Below are 22,053 nucleotides of genomic sequence, written 5' to 3'. Positions count from 1 at the left end.
TTTGGGGGCTCTGACAGCAGTAGTCTGGTTGCTAAGGAAGTAAGGCTGTGGGTTGTGACTCCTGGTTTTAATTCTGCTTTCTTTGGCAAAATTCCCCCAAATGGAAGTGGGTTCAAAAAATAGTCCTCTACAAGGCATTAATATCAGAAATATGGTTTGTTGAAATAACTGATTCTTCCACCTCTATGTGCTTGTGAGCCAAATCCTGGACAGAATTCCTTTTGCAAATGATTTTCCCTTTTACTCAAATGAGAGGAACAGAGGGAGTTTTAATTCTCTGCCTGGTATCTAGTGAGACAGTCATGCTGCATTCATCGCTATGGTGTCTGCCCCATTGTGCACAGACTTTCAATTAACAAGGCTTCTGGTTTGGGTTTTGGGGGGGATTTTTTGTTGATTTTTACCCTCATAGAAAACCCTCTCTTACAGCATGAAACCCTTTCATGTTGCCTGCTTGTTTTATTCTTGGGTGTAATGTGGCACAAGCAGTGTTCTGTTGTACTCACAGGAAAGAAGGCAGTCTGTAAGGGAAGTGCTTACTTTAATAAATAGCAGATTTTTGGTAGATGGAATATTTGTTCCAACAGTGGGTTTTGCACTGCCCAAAATTTCAGTTTCAATTAACTTAATTGTATTCAATAGGCTGAATGAAAAGATCTTAAGTAGCATGTGAGTCAGGCTTTCAGAATGTGTGCTTGTAGGAGGTGGCTGCTGCCTGCTCAGCTGATGCACAGGAGTCCTGAGACTTGGAAGCAAGGGCACAGATCTACAGTGTGCACAAGCTGTGTGTCTTTGCTCATTTTCCAGCATATTTCAGGATAAAGGTCTGACACACGTCGTATAAATGGTATGCAGGTGGTTGGTCTTTCTCTGCCTCCTTTTCTGCATGCATCCATGCTCAGATGCGCATGCACATCCTGTCTTCCCTCATAAAAACAGATACCATAATAAAAAAAGAGGCTTTATTAAACTAATGCAATAAAGGCGTTTTCTTTGAGGATTTAAACACTTCATTTTTAATAATAAAAATCAAATTGTCATTGTTGCACCCTGTATAAGTTTTATTCAAATCAGCCTCTAAATGCTTTGTGCCTAAGCAGCTCTCTCCTGAGATGTATGCATTTTAGCATTAGTTAAATGAGTTTAAGAACAAGGCTGATACTCTGGCTGTAGGCACTGAATCTGGGAATCAGAAGATTTCTTCTAAATGAAGGACTGATGTGGTGTGTACACTGAAGTGTACTGGGAGCCTCTTGGTCTCCCATTCACACAGTGTTAGCCTCAATCGAGAGTCCTTCAAGTTCTGAGGTTTTCAAAACTGATACAAATGTAGCACCACACATTTTGACTATTGAGAAAGAAAAGCTGGTCAGGGAACAGGGTACAAAAACACTTTTGCCTGATGGAAACTGTGACAGAATGGATCTGAAGGTGCTTGCTTTGGCTAACCACTCAAAATTTTCCACTGATTATCTAAAGCAATTTTGTTCAGCAAAATTGGACTGGACACATTGCCAGGATAAGCATTTCTGATAGACTTCCAGCACTTCTGCTTCATATCCTAGCTGGAATTAGGAAGAGATGCAAGGGAATGGAAACAAAGCAGTGCGCATTTGAAAATGAGCTTGAGTCCCATGAAGCCTACAAGTACTTAGTATAGAGGTTCTTGGGGAGTGCTGTATTCTTAGAGGCAAAGAGAAGTATTTCAGAATTGTTGAATGTATCTTGTTCAGCCCAGAAGACAATACTGAAGGTGAGACCTGGAGTACATGCAGAGAGGCAGAGAGGTGTCGTGGTAAAATCCTGCCTTGACATGAGAAAATCACAGCAGGTGGAAATGCTTTATTCCTTGAAGGGTTGTGAGAAGTCAGTGCTTCTGCTGCAGAGCTCCTGGACTGACCTACTGCCTCCAGCTTACAACTGCAAGTAGCAGACAACTGTACATATAAATGGTCATTTTAGCCTGGCAAAATCAAGTTTGTTGTTGTATACTCAAGGTACAATTACGATGTAGCTCAGCAGAAATGTGTAGCTAACCAGGGGTTCCCTGGGTGCTGCCTTCTGTGCTAGGAGGGGACAGGTTGACATCACTGACCTTTAATATCCAGATGTTGAAATTTACTAAATCTTTATGTTTTCTCATCCTGCTCAGGGTCACATCTATCCCTGATGGAAAGCAGAATAGCTTTTCTATTGAGACTTGTCAGTACAAGTGCAGGGCTTAAAAGTATTTGGAACTTTAAGCACTGCAGAAGCAATATTTTTCTAGTATTTCAGCATTTTCTCTGTTGCTTTTGGCCATAGCTGAAGTATGGAGAGGCACAAATAGGCTGAAAGTCTGAAAAAGTGTTCATGCTTTTTCAGTCCTTCATATATATAATTTCCTTATACAGAATATATAAACTGAGGTTTAGCACATTAGTTGGGTTTATTTAAATTTTTGCCTTGGCCAGTGTTTTGATTGTCCAAAGCCTGTTCTGAACCTCTTTAACATCAGTGCCTGGTTTTGTAGTCTAATGTCTTAGGTCTGTAAGAGGGAGAGCACGACTTCTATCCAAGTCATCGAACCGGATGTGTGTGAAGCCCTGTCCAGTGCTTGGGAGTCTCCTGCTGTCTGATGTCCCTTGTCCTCCTCTGTCCCCAGAGTATGAGTGCCTGGGCTGCACTCCAGCAGCACCGCCTTACCCCCATCCACATTGCTTTTCAAAAGTTCCAGTTGCAAAATTGTCCTGCCTTTGGTCACTGCAGTCCTCTGTCCCCCTGAGATCTCACTGAAGCCCTTTCCAGGCCTGAGCAGCAGCCTTTGGGAAGAGGGCACAGAGGCTTTGCTCACCCTCTGTGTGCTTTGGTCAAGCCTGTGTTTGCCTCAGGCTGGTCAGTTGGTCCACTGGATGTCAGAGTCAGTTGGAATAACATTTGTTCCACATTGTACTGCATCATCTCTCAGAAGCTGCTTTAAAAAAAATTAGGTGCCAGTGAGGTTTGGGTTGTTTGTCCTGAAAATCCTGTAGTTAATAAAAGTAAAAAAGTTTACAAGTGGGGTTTCATAGAATAAATGCAAAGCAAAGCCCTGTGACAGTGACTTTGTTGGCCCAAAGGGACTGCATTTCAGCTAGTTTGAAAAAACACAGTCAAAATTACTCCTGCCTTAAATAGATTCAGTGACTTTTTTGTTTTGATTGGACATGTGCTTTTTTCCTCCACCACAGGTATTATTTTCTTAAAGTCAGTTATGAATCCAGTGTGTAATTTTAAAAATAGTGCAAGTTCCAAGGGTAAACCAGGCTGTGCAGAGCCCTTGTCTCAGGGTGATCACACCCCTCGTTTGCAAGCACAGCCTGTGTGAACATTAAACTTCATCAGTTGCCTCTTCAGCAGCCGGTTTAAAAATGATGCAGAGGAGTGGAAAGGCAATGATATTATCAAGCTACATGTCCTAAAATGTATCCTGGGAGCTGTGTTCTATGTGGAAGATCTGTTTGACTATTTAAAGTCATACTGAGACTTTCTAGTCCCTGAAGATGATCTTTTAGGTTTGCAGAATTGGTTACTCTGCAAACTGCCGTTTTTTTTGTTTTTATTTTTTAATATGTAAGATGTAAGTAAGTCGGAATGAGCTAATTTAGCCAATGGAATTTTATAAGAAATCTATGAATGCTGTGGGTTTCCCTCCCTCACCCCCTCCAGCAGAAACATAATTTGCAGAAATGAAAACAGTTGCTGGCTGGCTTTAGGGTTTCCTTAAAAATAGAAACAGTAGGGTTTATCTGGCTGGGCCAGTTTCCTCACCACACACCTGGTGTATATCACTTTAAAAAATACATTATGCCTCATTAAATTACAATTAAATGAAATCATGATCATTTGTTTTTCTGGAAGGAAGATGTTTTGCATATTGAAAGCCTAATTTGTTGCAGGTGACAAAAAGGCTGAACAGATTATTTAATATCACTCTATTTTTTATAATGTTGCTCACTGGTTAGTTTGCCTATACTTCAGTAGCTCAGAATTATATCATTGTAAACGTTATTGCTCTCAAGACACTTTATTTTATTGTCCTCCCCTATCACTCAGCTATCTGCTGCTGCTGCTGTTTACCGGCGTTGTTGTTTATCTTCAGTTGCAGGAGGACACGAGACTTGTCCCTCATGAGTCAGTCCTCTTATTAGCTCTCCTGCTGTTTACATGGTCCCTAAGCTGCCAAAGCACTTAGAGGAGCTGCAGAAAAACCCTCTTGGCAGCCAGATTTCCTACCTGTGGGCCTGGAGCAGGGCATGGGAAGCAGGGCTGCTGTGTCGTGGTGCTGGGGAAGCAGTGAGTCCCCCCTGGAGCAGGTGCCTGCTTTAGGAGAGGTTCCCAGCCTGCTAATGGAACACCAGAGCTGCAAAATACTGCAGCAGGGCAGGGTGAGACCCTCATGGGAGCAGGAGCACAGGCACCAAATCTACCCTGTGATAAGGTGTTTCTGGTGATAAATCAGAGCCTTCAAGCACAAGGGTTGGTATCTCAGGCACTGAGATACCTCTTACTGCCATGAGCAAGCCACTTGTACCTGTGAGCCTCTGATTTACATACAAAGTCAATGACTGCACAGAAAAGTAATTGCTGGCATGCTTTCACATATGTTTCTGCTCTCCATTTTTGAAATTGGACCATAAATTTAGTGAGGCTAAAATGGGAGGGAGAAAAAACTGTCTTAGAGTCAGCTCCAGTAGCTTTCAGGTCGTTTTCTTCCATACTAAACTCATTAATTTTTGAAGTTGAGTTTTTATTTTAAAAAGAAGTTTTATATATATATCCTTTCAAAGACACAGGGAATTAGAAATCTACAGAACTGGTGGAACCAATATTTCCTTCATTTATTGCATTTGAAGAATTTTTCACTGACTTTAGGGGAAAATTTTAATAAGGACTTGCATTGGTCTTGGAATTGTGCAGGTTGTGGCTTCAAGCTCCTGCATGTCCTTTTTTGGTTAATCTCCTCCAGTCTGTGACTTTAGAAAAAAAGCTTTAGAAAGCTTTTCAAAATGCCCTTAGCCTCCCTGAGAGGTGGTAAACCCTGGAGAAGAAGCCAGGGTTATGCATGCAGTTGTATTGAGGTCACACAAAATACCAGAGGACAGCCCAGCACTGCAAATTGTTCAAACTTTTTCACAGAGAACAAGCCTTTTTCACCAACCAGCTTCTATCTCACATCCCACTTCTGAGTGATGCTAACCATGATTCCATTCCCAGCTGCAGTCCTTCTGGTGCCCAGACTGATCATTGCAGAAAAATGTGACTGGGAGTGTCTCAGTTTGATTATGTAGATGAGGAGCTGAAAAGATGGCACCTACCTACAGGTTGTGTGCGGAACTTGCTTAGAGCACTTGTGGTATAAATTCTGCTGAAGTAGAGGTTTCACACATGTATTTTAGTGTAGGTATTTAATGGCAGATAAAGGCAGATACAGGTATGTAATTTGTTGGTCAGCTGGTTTTGTCAGGAAGACTGGTAAATAAGGTAAATATATCCTGAAAATGTTGACGTTTGGTTAATTGTCCAACTGTAGTGACAGTGCTTTTAGCAAGGCTTTTTGAAGGCGGTTCTCTGATATGGCAGAAAATAAATGAGAACTAAACATTACAGGGCTTGGGGTGTTTGGTTGCTTTCTAGTAACATTTTCCTGACAAGAAAGAAGTAAGCCTTGCCTGTCCTTGGGAAGCAGCTTGCCTGGGTCCTGGCTGTGAAGTAACTGCAAAACACTCGTGTCAGCAGCCACAGCAGGGCTGTGTTGGCCTGCAGGGTCCCTGTGGTGTTCCTGCTGAACTGCTTCTCTCCCAGAGCCGGCCCAGGTGAGCCCTCCCAGCTCCAGCTGGGATTTCACACAGCCTCTGTGGCCGGCATTGCTGGGAGCAGCGGTGCAGACAGCCTGACAGCCTCTGGGTTGGGACAGGAGGGAAGTGCATTGGCAAGGTAGCCTTTCAAATAATGAACACATAGAATTCCATGTTAACATAAGATAACATTTTGATATCATAATGATATGTTACGTTAAGATAGAAGAAGTCTTAATGAGCAGAAAAACTCCCTCTCAGTTTGCCTGCACACCAGTACATTTAAGCAGGTGTAGTTCAGGAATTTGCTGTTCCTGCTGTTTGTAAGGAAGTCCCAGTTTGTGAAGTGTCACATACGAGGGGAGCCTGGGGGAGGCTGGTGGCACACACCGTCTCTGGTAGTTTCTCTAGGCCTTGATCCAGACTTGGATTCTGTGTCTTTAACTTGTAGATAATCCGTGGGACTGTTGAGTGCGAGTGCATAGTTTTATGCATAAATTCAATTCCATTATTAGATTTAAGCCTCTTTTAATGACATTTTTATCTCTCCAATTCTTTTGGATTTTTTTACTCTTTATATTTTGGAAATGCCATGTAATGGCTTTTGTAAAAACTAGATTAATATGGTGTTTATTCACAGTTGCAATGTGAAGCCTGTAGTATTTTAAAATGAGGCATGAAGGAATGAGTTAAATCCCTAAAGCTAGATTCTAAGGTTTTATTATTGCTTCATTTTTCTCCTTTCAGAAATGACTGTCCAAACTGAAATGAGCGGACTGTAACATAAAAACCCAGCCAAACATTTTTCTTTATAAACCTCCTGCACTGTTGAAATGTCGAAACTAAATTTACCAACCTTGGCAGATTTGTCAAAGATGAACAGGATTGCCAAGTGTTCCCAGCTTCAAGTAAAAAGAGAAGGAGAGAGAGAGATCTAACAGCTCCTAAAATATTTGCAGCAAGCACCTGGTGATAACTGCAATTTCTTCTAACCAGTGCACCTACCTTCCTATCCAGCGTCTCCATACTCAGGAGCTTATTACTGTGCCAGAATAGGAGAGTCCCAGAATAAACCCCAGCCCCCAGAAGACAAACACTTTCCTACAAAATATCCCCTCAGGGAGAGCCCATGAGATTCTGATGTAGATTCTCAGTATTGCAACCCAGCTGGTTACACTAAACAAATTTTTAAAAACCAAAGAAACCCATCAACGCATGACTGGCTTTTTTTTTTTTTTTTTTTTTTTTTAAAAAAACAGGGTTTGTTGTCAGAGATCCTGCGTAAAGAAGAAGACCCTAGGACAGCTTCCCAGTCCCTCCTGGTAAACTTACGGGCAATGCAGAATTTCCTCAACTTGCCTGACTCGGAGCGGGATCGTATCTATCAGGATGAGAGAGAGAGAAGTATGAACCCAAATGTGAGCATGGTGTCTTCAGCTGCCAGCAGTCCAAGCTCCTCCAGAACACCCCAGGTAAGATGCAATTCCTTGCTACCTGTTTGTTGTCCAGATAATTCCAGGAAAGGAGTTTCTTTCCATCCACCCTTCCCTTGTTTGTTGCTTCCCTTACCTGGATGAGTTGTGGAAAATCTTCCGTAAGGTTTTGGAGTGGCTGTTAAGAGACCTGTAGTGGATGTCAGGAAGACACTGTGATGATCATTGTGTGTTTAATCAATGCCATAAATGCAGAGGAGGAAAAATGTAACGTTAGTGCCTGAAAAAGTGCATGTGGGCATTACATACAGGCTGTTGATATATGTCCATTAAATGGCTGTTATAGAATGTATTAAGGAAAGACAGTGCATGTAGCTTTTTACCTGTGTCCATTACCTTTTTCAGAACACAGGAAATTTCTGGGCTTCTGGTTCGTATATGTTGCCATAAAACATGAACAGAGTAGTGTTCAGTAGTGTTCATGTAGTGAACAGAGGTCGATAGTGCATTAGATAGATGTTGTTAGAAAATACTGTGCTCTGTATTCTGCATAGGAAATCACAATCCTTGAATTAGAGGTTTTCACAAGTAAACGTTTGAGGTACAGAAAATGGGAATGGACAGCGTGCTGGGAAGGAAGATGATGCTTAGAGCTCCCAAGCAGCTGTTATCTCATTGACTTAACTGCATGTGTTTATTAATGTGCTGCTGCCACCCACTCTTCCCTGGATAGGTTATTCCTTTGCACTAAGAAAGAGCATTCCCAAACTACACTGTAACAGTCATCCCCCCCTTGTACCAGGCTGATGTTGATTTTGTAGGAACTGTTGAGGTTGCTCTGTTTAACCCAGACATGTAGGTGCACTTCAACAAATAAGTGTAAAGAACTGTTTTCACTTGAAAGCAAGCTTATCCTGCCAACCCAAATTTGACACTGAACTTTCATTACATGGGAAACTCTTTGTATTCTCTTTATCTTTTTTAGTTACCTTTAAGTGAAAATAAAAATATATAAGGATTTTAATAGTGGGTACACTATTTTATTATTTAAATAGCGTTGCCACTTTCTGCATTGATATTGTTTCATTAAAGAATTAGCTTACTCCTGCTTATGTTTACTGCAATAGGTTTTGTACTAGGATCAAGCACTGAAAGGAAATTGAGAGTTTAGATGCAATCCGGCGAGAATAAAAATTGGATCGCTTGCCCAGTTTCATTCCTGTGTTGAAATGTGCCATTTTCCCATGCTCTAGCCACAGCTAGAAAATAATTTAAAATAATGGGATTTTTGCCTGCCTTTGTAAGAGCTAAATGTTGCTAGAAAACCATACTCTAGAAGTATAAACCTGCACATACTTGCCTTATTTCAGCTTGGAGAATCCAATAGAATATTGTGAGGTTTTAGATCAGCAGAAGCAGCACACAAAGGTTTGTGTACCCAGCGCTCGCCTTGTGCCCGCTGTGTAACATTTCCCCAGCCCTCAGAGGGCCAGCACCAGTCAGCACAGGTGCTGTTTTGACAACTTGGACACCTCTGCAAATGAGGCTCTTCCCAGCTCCCGGGCAGGCAGCACGACTACTGCGCTTCCCCATATGCCTGGTATTAGTTCTGACAAGACAAATGCCGTCCTCGCAGGCAGCGCCGCGATTCCGGCAGCGTCAGCTCCCCAGGCAGCTCTCCCACCTACCCCGGAGCAGGGTGCTTTGGGGCAGCAGGGGTAGGAGCTGTACCAGCCGTGCAGGAACTGTGTCAGTGTGCCAGAGAAGGTGATGGAATGGCAATTGGAAACATGGTTTCCATAGATACTGATATCCTGCAGCAATGCTTTTGGGATTGAGTGTGCTGGGTAGGAGAGGAATGGCAGATACCTGTGGAAATGCTCGTGCTGGGGTTGTCATGCAGGCAGGTGTAAGGGCATGCAGAGTAACTTAACTCAGCTCTCTCTGACTCTGAGCCAGCCTCAAGCCACCCTTTTGGGATATCCCTGACTCAGGACCTGCCTCAAAGTGAGAATGAGACTGATCCAGAAAATGGGATACAGTTATGGTGGGCTCTGAGCTGTTGGGAGGTGTTGTGTGCACACAGAACCGCAGCAGTAAGGGGCTGGGTTGCAGTGCTCTGGCACTGTGGTTGCAAACCCTTTTTCTTTTTTTCTCCTCACTGTTTGGAGTAAGATGTTTCAGTAGTGGTAAATTCCTTAATATCAAGACCAGCTTTGAATCAAGGCTTTTAACATTAAATACTTTATTTTAGTGCTTTTTGGTTGGTATTCGCTCTTCCTCTTATGGTGATTAAATAAAAAACGGTGCAGCTTTCAGGGTGTACAGGGCAGGCTTTTTCCTGACATGTGGCTGTGGACCTAGAGGTTTAGGAGACCCATGCAGGATGGAGTTATATTTTAAATCTTTCTTTTACATGCTAATTTTGTTCTTCTCAGGATCTCAGATGTCCATAACAGCCTTTGAGGCCATGGTGACCTTGGCTGCTGTGCTGGCCAAAGGCTCCAGTGCCTGGGAAGACTTTTTTATACCTGACAAATCTCCATTAAATCAGTCCTGACAGACTTGGACAGTCCTTTTCCTTCCCATGAACTCTTTGTTGTTTTCTTACATTTCCCACAATTGCCCTAACTCTCGTCTATCTGTAAACATTGAGTTTCAGAGTGGGGTGCCCCTGTCGGTCCCTGTGTTGCCCTGTACCCAGCTCATGGCCTGAGGATGGCAGTGGTTTAGCCCTGGCCTCCTGAGGCATGGTGGCTGCGCTCTGCCCCAGCTGCTGTCCAGCTGCCTCTGCCTGCACGTGGGGCTGGCCTTAGGGAACAGCAAAATCTTCCTTTTGTGCATGTCCTGTGACAGGCAGGGAGCAAGCCCCAAGCAGTGCCTGCTGAGCCTGCAAAGGGAGAAGATACAGGTTGGTTAAGGCTTTATCTGGAAGTCGTAAGGAAGAGTCCAGAGTGTTGACTTAATTGGATTTTGGCTCCATTATTAATGTGGCCTCGGTACAGAAGAGATGTCAGGAAGATTTGGAGGACAACAAAACAGAAGAAGGTTTGGTTTTGCCTAGTTAACCTTCCTATTAACAAATAAACATTTGGGCATGTCTGCCTAGTTAAAAATTAACATTAGATGTACTCTAGCAGCCTTCAACTCTGACGCAAAAATGGGATTCATCTGAAAAGGTTCATAATTAGGCCAAATAAGTATCACTGGGGTGTATGGGTTATTTGGTTCTACTAGGAAGTGTGAACTTTGCCATTTAGGTTGTGTTCTTTCCTAAGACCTTTAGGTCTTAAGACAAAACAGAGATCTTTTTATCAGTAACCCACATTTCCCTTAAAAGATGTAAGGGATGCGGTGATCAGCCCTGGTAACTCTCCTTTTGGAGCTCAGGAAAGTAAGTGAGATCTGTCTCCAAGGGGCAGCTGGTGCTGGGAGCGCTCAGCATCACACTGCCCTCACTCCCTCTCCTGCCAGTGCATTCTGGGGACCACCAGTACAAGGGACATTAAAATTGACATGTAGCAGTCTTCTGAACTGTACTGATAGAAGCCTTGCAGGGGTAGTCCAGCCCAGGGAGAGCGCTGGCAGCGTCCGTTATTGTCCTTCATTTGTCACAGAAGCTGATGGGAAATCATTCAATTAAAAGGAGTGCAGTGGAATACACAAAATCTCAATATGAGTTTAGGAGAATGAGGGCAGCACATCAAAGGCATGCCAAAGCCCAGCTTTATGAAATGATTTTTTTTTTCATTTCCACTGATTTCCTAGGTGAAATTAGGTGACTGTCTGGCTAGCATAATGATGATAAGGCTGGGAAACCATACATACTCAAGTGACATACGTATAGTTTTAATAAAGAATGAGGGAGACTTGAGGGAGTGCATTAAATTGAGTAATAATTTATTATTTAGAGACCTCTACCCATTTACTCATTTTTTCTGGGAGAATTGGCTCTTCCTCCAAGGTGTAGGCCACTTTTAGAGAGTGGGGGGAGAAGGTAGAGCCTAGTGGCTGCGCTGCAGTAGCTGGCTGGCAAAGCCAATGTCAGCGCGTGCCTGCAGCCCAGTGCCCCAGCTACCTCTCCTGTTGTTGAGCTGCTCAATAAACATGCTGGGAGAGGGAGCGGGGGAGACTTGACAGGGCCTTGCATGTCCTATAGGAATGCACTGCAATTATTTCCAATCACAATTAACCTGATTAGAATAATGGACAGGAAGTGTCCCTCTGTAGCTAATGCAGTTTGGCATCAGCTGACTGAAATCCTTTGATAATTTCTGCACAGATGGCTGGGCTGAAAGCAGCACTTTTTTAATTATTATTTTCATGGTCTCTTGGTAGGCCAAAACCTCGACACCAACAACAGACCTCCCCATTAAGGCGGACAGCGCCAACGTCAACATCACAGCTGCCATTTATGATGAGATCCAACAGGAGATGAAAAGGGCCAAGGTATCTCAAGCTCTGTTTGCCAAAGTGGCTGCCAATAAAAGTCAGGTGAGTGGTATGGGGGATTTCATTGTTGTGGGGCTTTCTGGGGTTTTGTTTTTAAAGCAGACTCTGGGGTTGGGACTAGATCCATCTCTTTCTCCCACTAATAAAATTACATCTGTTCCTACAATAATAATAATTTTCATCTCTGGGGAACCTGTCATGTTTGGCTTTTGCTTGCTTAAGTGGTTTCCTTTTCCCTTTTAAAAGAAGCTGAGGAGAGGGTCAGTTCACAGCCAAGCTTTTTCTCCCCTTTTGTACAAACATGTCTGTCTTTTCCCACATGTGGTACGTAACTTACACCTCTGCTAGTAGGACAAGGAACTTTCAAAATGGTGGTATCCTACTTGTTCAGCAAGTAATGAAATTGCTTTCTCAAGTGGTTAGCTGAGGGAAGGCAATGGGAAACAGCATATTAGGCAGGTGTTTCCTTTTTAGCATGTTGCATGTGCTGCATACGGTATTGCCATGTGAATAATTCACATCAGATCCAATAGTTTCTACAAAAAGGCATGAGAAGACACTGCAGTGAGTTCTGCTGGATTCATTTCTACCTTGGGTGTAAAAAATACATGTGGGCAAACCTAGGTCGGGGTGAAATTCTTGAAGAGAATCCATTAATTTAAAAATTTCATCTAACTCTTTAAAAAAATATAATGCACCGGAAGGGATTTTGTGGAAAGGAGGACAGACAGATTTTTTTGAAGGGCAGCAAGTGGATTGGAGATTGTTGGAAGGAATTGTTTACTCAGTTAAAAGAGCTGCTTCTGATCCTGGATGGAGTTATTCAGTTCAGCTAGGAGAGGGCATCAATATGCACACAAATATGCACAAATGTGCATGTGACAATTGAGAGAGTGGGAAAGAAGTATCTAGGTGCATGCACTCTGAAAAACACACACTTCCCTCTATGCAGGCAAACAACATTATAGTCATTAAAGTAGATGTAAGATAAAAGGTTGAAAGGTATAAAAGAAAGCATCGAAAGCTATCAAAGCACATGGGAAAGCTGTGTCCTTGTTACAGGTATTTGTGTCCTGACACATGGAGATCTGATTAATTTTTCTTCTTCATATAATGATTAATTTTCTTTGCCTTTTGCTTTCTCTTGTCAGGGTGCAGGGGTTACAGTCCCTCTAGCCCCCAAACCAAATCCCAGGCTCAGTATGAAATACATAAAAGGAAAATACCATGGAACCCTCTTAAACTGTTAAATGCATAAAAATCTCATGTACCACATGGCAAAATATAATGAGAACTGGAGCTGTTAAACGAATAAAGCTGTTAAAAGCATAATGCCACTTGGCACAACTACTGTGCATTTAACGGTTTTCCACTGTGTAATAAATGACATATGTGGTAAACGTGCAGTAAATATAAAAACTGCACAATTGATTTTGCAAACGTGCCCCTTATTCTTTACTCCATGCAGATATCAAAGTTCCACCCAGAATCCGGACTGGACAGCTTTTAATAAGGAGTGTTTAGCACAGACCGAATGCCAGCCTCTCTGAGGTTTGGCTTAAAATTGCCTGCAAGCTTCCTGTCATTATACCCAGAGGCTTCTTGAAATAGAGAGGGACTGAACCACCCAACAATAATTTGGGTGGCTCACCAGCTTTGGTCTGTGCCAGCTTGAGTGCACTTCTCTGGCAGCATTGCACACCAGTGCCAAAACAGAAATAAGATCTGTAGTCTTTCACGTGGAAAAAAAGCAGGGCAGATTTTGAACACCAGATGCAAAAGGTTAACAACAGGATCCACAAATGTTATTGTTTAAAGCAAAGTTACTGCACATAAAGGTTTTGTTTCTTCAGCAGCAGCGAATAAAGCAGTGTTTCTGAGGCTGATGTTTCTTTTGTTTCACAGCCTTGCCAAAGCAGCACTGGCTCCCTGGGATGGCCCAGCATTCGCCAGGCTGAGATGTCATAGCGCTCTGCTGGAGCATGAAAGTGCTTTATGGGGGCACTGGAAGGCAGGGACAGAGGAAGCCACAGCCAAGAACCACAGTGGTACAGGGCCTCCCCCTGCCTCAGAGCCCACCTGTGTGCCTGCCCCAGGCCTTGGTATGCCTGTGGTGTCCCACCACTGGCTGGGGAGCTCTGTGGCCCGGAGGAGTGCCAAAAGCAAGGGCACAGCTGCTTGCATGGGAGAGAGCCACAGTGTCATGGTCAGCCTTAGGTCTAGCTTGTCTGAAAACTAGCAGTTGGGTGTTCCCAGCACTTTGCACAGGCCAGCTGTGCCAGTTGTGGGCATTTCTGTTTAAAATGCTGCTGATTTCAGCAGCTGAGTTACATGGTGGGAAGCACTCATTGAAAACTGCCCATGTTTGCAGAAGAGAGAGTTTGAAAGGGGGGAAAAAAGAACTCGTCTGAGGCTTTGCTTGGACTCTCCGCCAAGGTTCGTTCACTTGCTATTCTCCACAGGCCTGGCTTGTGTTGCATTGGCTTCCTCTATTATTCCCTCACCCCAGACTACTGAGAGGCTTCCAGTTTGCTAACAAGGCATGTGTTATGTTGGGCGCTGCTGTTCTGTCAACAGCAATCCACGGTGCTGTGAGATCTTCACAGTTTTAGCAGGCACTGAATCTCCGACAGGGATGTTTTGACATTTTACACACAGGGCTGTATGTCATGTACCCGAGAGAACATCCAGAGGCAATGGGGGCCTCGTTTCCTCTTCAGTCTCTGTACAGGAAGAGTGGTACCCACTGAGAACAGTTATTGCAAGTGGCATCATCTACTGGTGGAGTTAATTGACCTCTAATTTAACAAGTAACCATTTTCATTCTTAAGTCATGGCAGAATCTCAGCAGCTGAAGAGAAGGGCAGTTTCTAGAAACCGAGGTTGCAAATCCCAGAGCTCACAAGTCAACATAAAGGCAAGTTTCAGAGCCTCATGGAGGTACCAAGGTAGTATGGTGAGAATTATCTAAGGGAATCCACCTTCATAAGGATTTCAAGCCATTCATTTTAGACTTGGACTTATTTATAATTTATTTACCTTAATTTGCATTTTATTCCTTGCAACTTATATCTAGGTATTTTTAGGCTTTGTGGAGTGCTGTGCATCCCTTTGTATTTTTGAAGCCAGCAGGAGCTGAGAACTCAGTGCCATCACAACACAGCCTCCAAAGCTGCCCCGAAGGTTTAGTTGCCAGCTGTTAGGAATGTACCTGATGGACAGCAGGATTGTCTGGCGGTGCTGTCTGCTAGTGCCCTTTTAGTGGCTAAACCTGGGACCTGTATTAGCACATTGGGAATCTTTCTGAGTGTGGCTGAAGCACCAGGGTTTGGTTTTCAGTCTACAACTTGGGTTCCCCTGGTTGTATTTAATTCACAAGAAGACAGATTTCTGGTTCAGGTTTCAGAGAGGTTTGGGTGGCCTGTATGTGTGCAGAGCTGGGCAGTGGGACAGGCAGAGACTTTGGCTTTGGATTACTACAGGTTTGGACTGTTGGTCTTTACAGCTGCCTTCTACATTCAGTTCTGCAACTACTCTACAGTACAACTTCAGGAAAACCATTTCCCCCATGACCATATGCCTCTAATGTTGTGCAGCAACATCACCCCTTTAACCTCTGCTAGTGAAAGTCCTATCAGAGGCTGTGCTGTGCTCAGCTGACATTTTTTTCTTAGTCTTTGCAGAATGGGTTTAGGAATGCAATTCTGTTCATAATAAACAAGTGACTATCAAAATAAATAGTGGTCACAGCTGGGTGGAGCCTTTTTTGACAGTCTGAGGAAGGGCAGAGTTTGTATGAACACAGAAATCAAACTTCCCACAGTTCTCCTAGGGCAAGAGACTCTTCTTAATCACCCTAGGGTTGCATGGGGAACCACGTTGCTGGGGATCAGCCCTGAGAACTTCACCAGTCCAGTGAAAAGAAAAGTATAGCCTTGAAACTGAAATTCTTTTCAAGAGACTGGAGTTCATTCCAGTTGCACCACAGTAAAGCAAGACAGACCCCTTGGAGCAATACTTGAAAAAATGTTAAGCTACCAAAGATCAGTCTCTGGGTTATATTTTTATCCTGTTGGAAAGTAAGCATACAATAAACTTGATGAGAGTTTGTTTTTGGGGTCAGAAAAGCCCTTCAGTTGAGACCTTTCAGGTAGAAAAAGATACCCAGGCCTTTGGATGGAAATCATTATGACAGTTGCTTGTCTTTCCTCTGACTTTCCTTTTTCATGTCAAAATCCCTGCCTCACTGCCAGTTCTCTGGCCAAGGAGCCCACAGTAGGATCCCACACTAGATGGGACTCCACATCATGGCCACCTTCCTGTGCCCTTACTTCCTGCTTATCCTCCAAGAAGGAAGTACAGGCACTACAAGAGGAATGAGCAGTGTCACTCTGAGGAAGGATTAGCTTTAGAAACCCTTAGTTTCATCCCTTCCTCTCTTTCCTTCCCAATTTACATTCCCTTGTATTCGTTTGATAGGATGGGATGCCTTCTCTCTCCCTTTTAGCTTATGATAGGTGTTTTCTGTGGCCTTAAACTAATTAGGTTCCAGTGATGATGAACAGCAGCTAGAAGCAGCAGCTGGTGGGGAAGATGTGTAGTGTATATTGTGTGTGCATACAGGGCACTTCTTACAGCCTTATCTCAGTGCCTTCATGATGCTTTGAATATCTACAGCTGGGGCATGTCTGTAGTGCTGGTATTTCAATGTTCTTGTCATATATGGAGGAAATGCAGAAAGACATTTCTCTCCTTGACTGAACTTAGAATTTATATGAAGTACCTTTGGACTAGAGCTTCTATTTTACAGGTTTGTACATGCAGTCACAGTATGACCCCATCCAGGACAAGAGAAGTGGGCCCCTGTGAACCTCATGGGGCCAAGTACAGTGTCCTGTACCTGGGTCAGGGCAACCCTCAGCACAGGCTGAGTCTTTAAGGGATTGAGAACAGCCCTGCCAAGAAAGACTTGGGGATGCCAGTGGGTGAAAAGCTGGACAAGAGCTGTCAAAGTGCACTCTTAGCCCAAAAGGCCAACTCTGTCCTGGGCTGGAGCCAAAGCAGTGTGACCAGCAGGTTCAGGGAAGTGATTCTGATCCTCTGCTCTGCTCTGGTAAGACCCCACCTGGAGCACTGCATCCAACTCTGGGGTCCCAGCCCAGGAAGGACTTCCACTTGTTAGGGAAAGTCTAGAGGGGGCCACAGAAATGATCAAATGGCTGAAGCACCTCACCTGTGAAGTCAGGCAGAGAGAAGTGGGGCTGTTCAGCCTGGACAAGAGAAAGGTCCAGGAAGCTTTCATTGCAGCCTTTCAATACTTAAATGGGGCTTACTCAGCTGGGCCTGTTGTGACAGGGCAAGGGGTAATGTTTGAAACTAAAACAGAGGAAATTCAAAGTAGATATGTAAGGAGGAAACTTTTTGCACTGAGGTGGTGAAATACTGGCACATGCTGCCCACAGAAATGGCAGATGCCCCGTCTCTTGAAACATTCAGGTGGCTCAGAGTCCAGCCTGATGATTGAACATGTCCCTGCTCATTGCAGGGGGATTGGATTAGAGACCTTTAAAGGTTCTTTCCAACCTAAACTATTCTGTGACAGCATCTGTAGCAGTGCATTTGCCTCTCAGCAGCTGAATGAATAAGGGACAGTTGTGGAGCTGGGGCTTTGCTCACAAAGTCCTTGGCAGACCAGGGAGCTGATGGTGGGCTGCTTGCCCTAACCACAAGCCCACACTTCCTCTCTAGTGTGAGGAGAATCTAGTTTGAACTTGGAATGCTGGAAATATCCTCAGTGCACAGCATCCTTCCCTCTGAGGCCAAGAACTCTAAGCAGGCTCGGTGTTCTCATGAATCTAAGGTACTTCAGGGCTCATGTATATATATATTTTTTTTTTTAATAATTTCATGTTTTATGAGGCTAGTGAGAAACTGGTCCTCATGCAAGTGTCTTACATTTTCTCGGGAGGAAAAGTACCAAGCATTTCAGAAAATCCAGACTGTTGAGTGATTAACCTTGAACTGTATCAAAATTCTCCAAGTAAAGCTTCTCAGGTTCAGTCCCCCTCCCCCGGCCCTCATCAAGAATTCATTGAAGCCATGACAGAACTCTCCATTACAGTTAGTCTTTTATCCATTTCAGCTTTCTTGATTAGGTTATCTTGAATCATTAGGGGGTTTATTTATTTTAATAGACACTTATTGGATTCGTGGTAAGAGAGTTTGGCGACTAAGGAACAAGAGCTGAATATTATCTAGCTCATTTTGCACTGTAGAGTCCTGAACTAAGCAGAGAGAAGAGATGTTAAGGAAGTTTGTCCAGAGGACTCCTGTGATCCCGCATGGGAAGGGAGCCTTCTCTGAGGAATGCATTTCTTTACTGATTTTTCAAGACTTGCGTCAATCATTGCTACTTTTTTTTTTCTTTTTGTCACATATGTTGACATTTTCTGCACTGATGATGTGGGTGAGGAAACGGCCTTTTACATTTATTTTTGAGATTTATTCCTGAATCACTCTTACTAAAAAACCTCTTCATTTGCCTACTCATGCTTTCACTGGAGACCCTAGAAAATGTCAGTGCAGAAACTAACAACAACTAAAAACTAACAACAGTATTGCTGTTATTATTATTATTGTTATCAATTTTAATGTGAGTGCAGGGAAACACAAGGTCAGTTAAGCTGCAGGTTTATCCATGCTCAAAGCAGAACAGCTGCCTGTGACTAAGTCACCGTGGACACCCAACTGCCACCTCCTGCAGTGGCTTTTGGCAAAGTGTAAACATGGGCCTGCACCCCAGCATGATGTGAGCCTGAACTCTTCCCATGTGCCTTCTTTGTCCTTGGTCAGAAATTTGGTCCTTGGCAGACTGCAGGGCAGCAGACCTGCAAGAAGCAGTTTTGGGGGTCAGTGTGTTTGTGCACACCTTCACTAAGTGCTGGAAAAACTGACCTTGCTGTAGTCTGGTACGTCTGGCTGCCCTGCACCAGGGTAAGCCCAGCAAAAGTGAAAGGATCAAGCTGCTAAACAGGGCTGTGGGATAAGTGACAGAGGATATGGCTCAGGATTGCTGCACCAGCTCGCTGTCCTTGAGGGGGGTCAAGGGTGCCAAGCCTCACGCTTTGGTGTTCTAAGCATGCTGTTTCTTTAACAGCATAAAAGCACAATGAGAATGGCTAGCTTTCTGCAGATTTTTGTTGTTGTTTGCTTAGCTATGTAGAAATGTATTTGATTAGAAGTCGGAGAGAGAGGTTAAAAATAGGACATTAATATGATATTATTTTTTTAATCAAACAAAATGCTTAGAAAATGTTTATCTTGTCTCATGAGAACAACAAAAATAGAGGCTAGCACTTCTCTGCAGCTCTCTTTAATGAGCTAAATTGGGCTGCATTCTGGATGCCTCTAGAAGTTTTGGGGTGAAATGAAGGAAGTTCTGAGCAGAATTCCTTGTAACCACAAACACTGGGTGTGCCTGAATGTAGAGCCAAAAGCATCCTTTAATTGTGCTGTTTTTCCTCCTCTTATTTTTAATGGAAGACATTCCCATTTGAGAACCTTAGAAGCTGACATTAAGGGCTGGATTCTGCCACCCATATTGACACTGGTGTGTATCAAACTCTCTGGTAACTCTGGCGGCCAAGGGGGCTGTTTGTGTGGTGGAGCGAGACCTGTGATGCGCAGGGGAGGCAGGACCAGAAACAGCGTATTACAGGTCTGGGGAAGGGTGTGTTATTTGTTAGATTTCTCAGAATACATTCACAGAAGTTGTATTTACGTGTAATACAGTGAGCTCAGATGCTGTGGATGAGTGGGGGAAAAGGTGATGAGATAGTGTCTCCTTCACTTTTCCTTCTTCATGCCAATAAATGTAGCTGTAGATGAAAATTCACTGTGAATGGCTGTAGCTCCAAAAATTTCTGTATGTTAGCATTTCTTAAATGAAATAATTCTCCTGGAAAGCTCTGTGTAACGTACACAGACCCCAAAGAAATAAATAAAAGAAAATAAAAAAATTGTAACCAAAAAACGCCAAGTTGAGATTTTTAACAGTAAAAGGAGATTTTGTGTATTAATAATTCATGAGATCTCATTGAACATGCACGAAGAAACGGTGCTATTCAATAGAGAATACTGTCATCTGTCACTGTTTTATTTGACATTTACACTTTCTTTTTTTTTTTTGCCTGGTACTGCAAAACTTTCTTGGATGGCGTGCTAAGATTATTTAAATAAATAATTTTAAAAAGCCAATGCAGACTTTTCATCTGTGCATGGGGAAGGCAGTTACTTGCAACCATAAAGAACGTGTGAGTAAGCTGCGGCACGCTGTGTTTTCTCACGTATTCGTCAAAGCTATTGCCTAATAAACAGCCCCATAGGTGGATAGAGAGGGTCCTGAATGAATGCTTGAATAAAGAGAGGGAAGGATAGAAAAAGAGTAGTGGAAGGACAGATTTGATGCAGATGAGTGTACACATGCACGCAGTGGGTGTGTGTGTGTATGTGTGGGGGTGAGCGAATAATGGCTCTTGTGAAGAAAGCTGACACAAATACATTGCAAAAATAAATATTTATAAATGGTGTTGGGGGAGATCCAGTCCCGCACAACGTGAGAGAAGACGGGGCATTTAGCACAATGACAATTCAGTTAGACGCACCTTGCAATTTCTTGCTAATATTAGGCTCGTGGAAATCTTTCTGCTCTGTAGGTTAGTTATTATTTATAAAAATCACAGAACCAGCTGATACATTCATAAGCTAATTATTGTAGCAGCTGGGTACACATGGTGCAATATGTCTGAGGCTGTGAAGTATCACAGATTTCTTGGGGCCTGCTGTGGTGGGGGTGTGCTGTTGAAGGCTAGATCCCTTAATCTGATCAGCCAAGCAAATACTTAGTGGGGAAACTGGATTAATATCTCTCTAAATACCACGGATGTGCTTCACCTTCAGAACCAGGCTCCTTTAAACGTGCCATTAGCTTATCTCCTTTGGGGAATGGAGAAGTTCTCAGGTGTCCTCAGGATGGCGAGGTCCTTGCCTGGTGCCTCCCTTTGCCAGAAATTAATTTGGTTTGCTCATGTCTGCACACATGGTCACACTGCAGTCTAATCTTTTCCCTAATAGCTCCAAGGTCAGGACCTCGCATGTTGCCAGGCAAATTGAGCGCTATCCTTCTTAAAGACTAATGGCAGCGAGTGCCTAGTCCGTAATGAGGCCTGTAGTGTTGCTCTAAGTGATTGTAATGAGCGCTGATTATAACGGGACAGATAAATCAAAGCGCGGCAGTCGCCATCGGCCTGCCCGGTCCAGCCCTGGGAAGGGGAGGTCGCCCTGCTGAGCTGTGCCTGGGCTCTGCCAGAGCCAGGCACCGCATCCTCCCTCCCACAGGCCTGCTCAGCAATGGGCTCCAGCTCCACCAGCTGCAGGGCTTATTCTGTACTTCGTGTTACACCATGGGTCTTCATGCTGCAGCATCCCCAGAAGGTGTTAGACATACCTGCTTGAAACATCTTGAAAGAGTTCCGATGGAGACTTACTCAGATCACTGAAAACAGGGAGCAACAGGAGCCGATTTTTTCTACAGATGGTTTATTTTCCATTTCAAAAATTATTTTCTCGGTATGGAGGAGCCCCTGAGAAAACATTGTGTAGCTGGGAGATTTTCTTCCTATATTTTCTCTAAAAGAGACAACATTTTGGGGGATTTCTGAGCAGTGAAAGGAGGAGAATTGAGGGTAAAGGATGTGGCCGAACCACATTAAAATGCAGACTTCACCTGGCTGAGAGATTACCCAAATACCAACCAAAACACTTTGAAAATACAACACAGAGGGTTTTTTTTCCCTAAGTAAATTATTATATATCTTGTTTTCATCCTTGCCCCCCCACCCCCCGGCCCTCCAAGTTTATTGCAAGAAAAGATCAGGTCTGCACAAATGTGGCCTCTCACTTGTAAAAACAAGGCAGTGTTGTGTTACAGATTAGTTTATAAATCCCTGGTGGCTTCACAGTTCAGTGCCTACAGCTGCTGCAGATGGGCCTGGGTTTTTGTCTCTTCGCTGTGCTGCAGCCGGCAGTTGAAGGAGAAAATGGAATGATCAGGTTATTAACATGTAGGCCGTGAGGAAGAGGCTGCACAATGAGAACAGCTGGTGTTGCTGTCTTGGCTGATGCAGCGGAGATAATCAAATCTTGCCTTTTTTGGGGGGGTGAAGGCAGAAGACACAGTGGAGAGTAAGATAAACAACGGCTTATGATATTATACACGGGGTTTAGAGTGCACGGTAGAAGTCAATGGCTTACAAGTTGTTACACAAAAAAGCAATACCAAAAAGTCCCCCTGT

General features: G+C 43.6%; 1 protein-coding gene across 1 annotated transcript in view; it reads left to right on the top strand.

Annotated features, from left to right (window-relative positions):
• SATB2 (SATB homeobox 2) overlaps positions 1-22,053 on the top strand; it is a 128,428-nt gene that overhangs the window by 80,027 nt on the left and 26,348 nt on the right. Inside the window, exons 8-9 of the mRNA XM_033065385.2 lie at positions 7,076-7,288; positions 11,588-11,743. Of these exons, the coding sequence (XP_032921276.1) occupies positions 7,076-7,288; positions 11,588-11,743 (369 nt within the window). The remainder of the gene's footprint in view (positions 1-7,075; positions 7,289-11,587; positions 11,744-22,053) is intronic.

The sequence above is a fragment of the Catharus ustulatus genome, chromosome 7, assembly GCF_009819885.2.
Source record: "Catharus ustulatus isolate bCatUst1 chromosome 7, bCatUst1.pri.v2, whole genome shotgun sequence".
Classification (NCBI taxonomy): Eukaryota; Metazoa; Chordata; class Aves; order Passeriformes; family Turdidae; genus Catharus; species Catharus ustulatus.
This window is presented reverse-complemented; position numbering and strand designations above follow the sequence as displayed.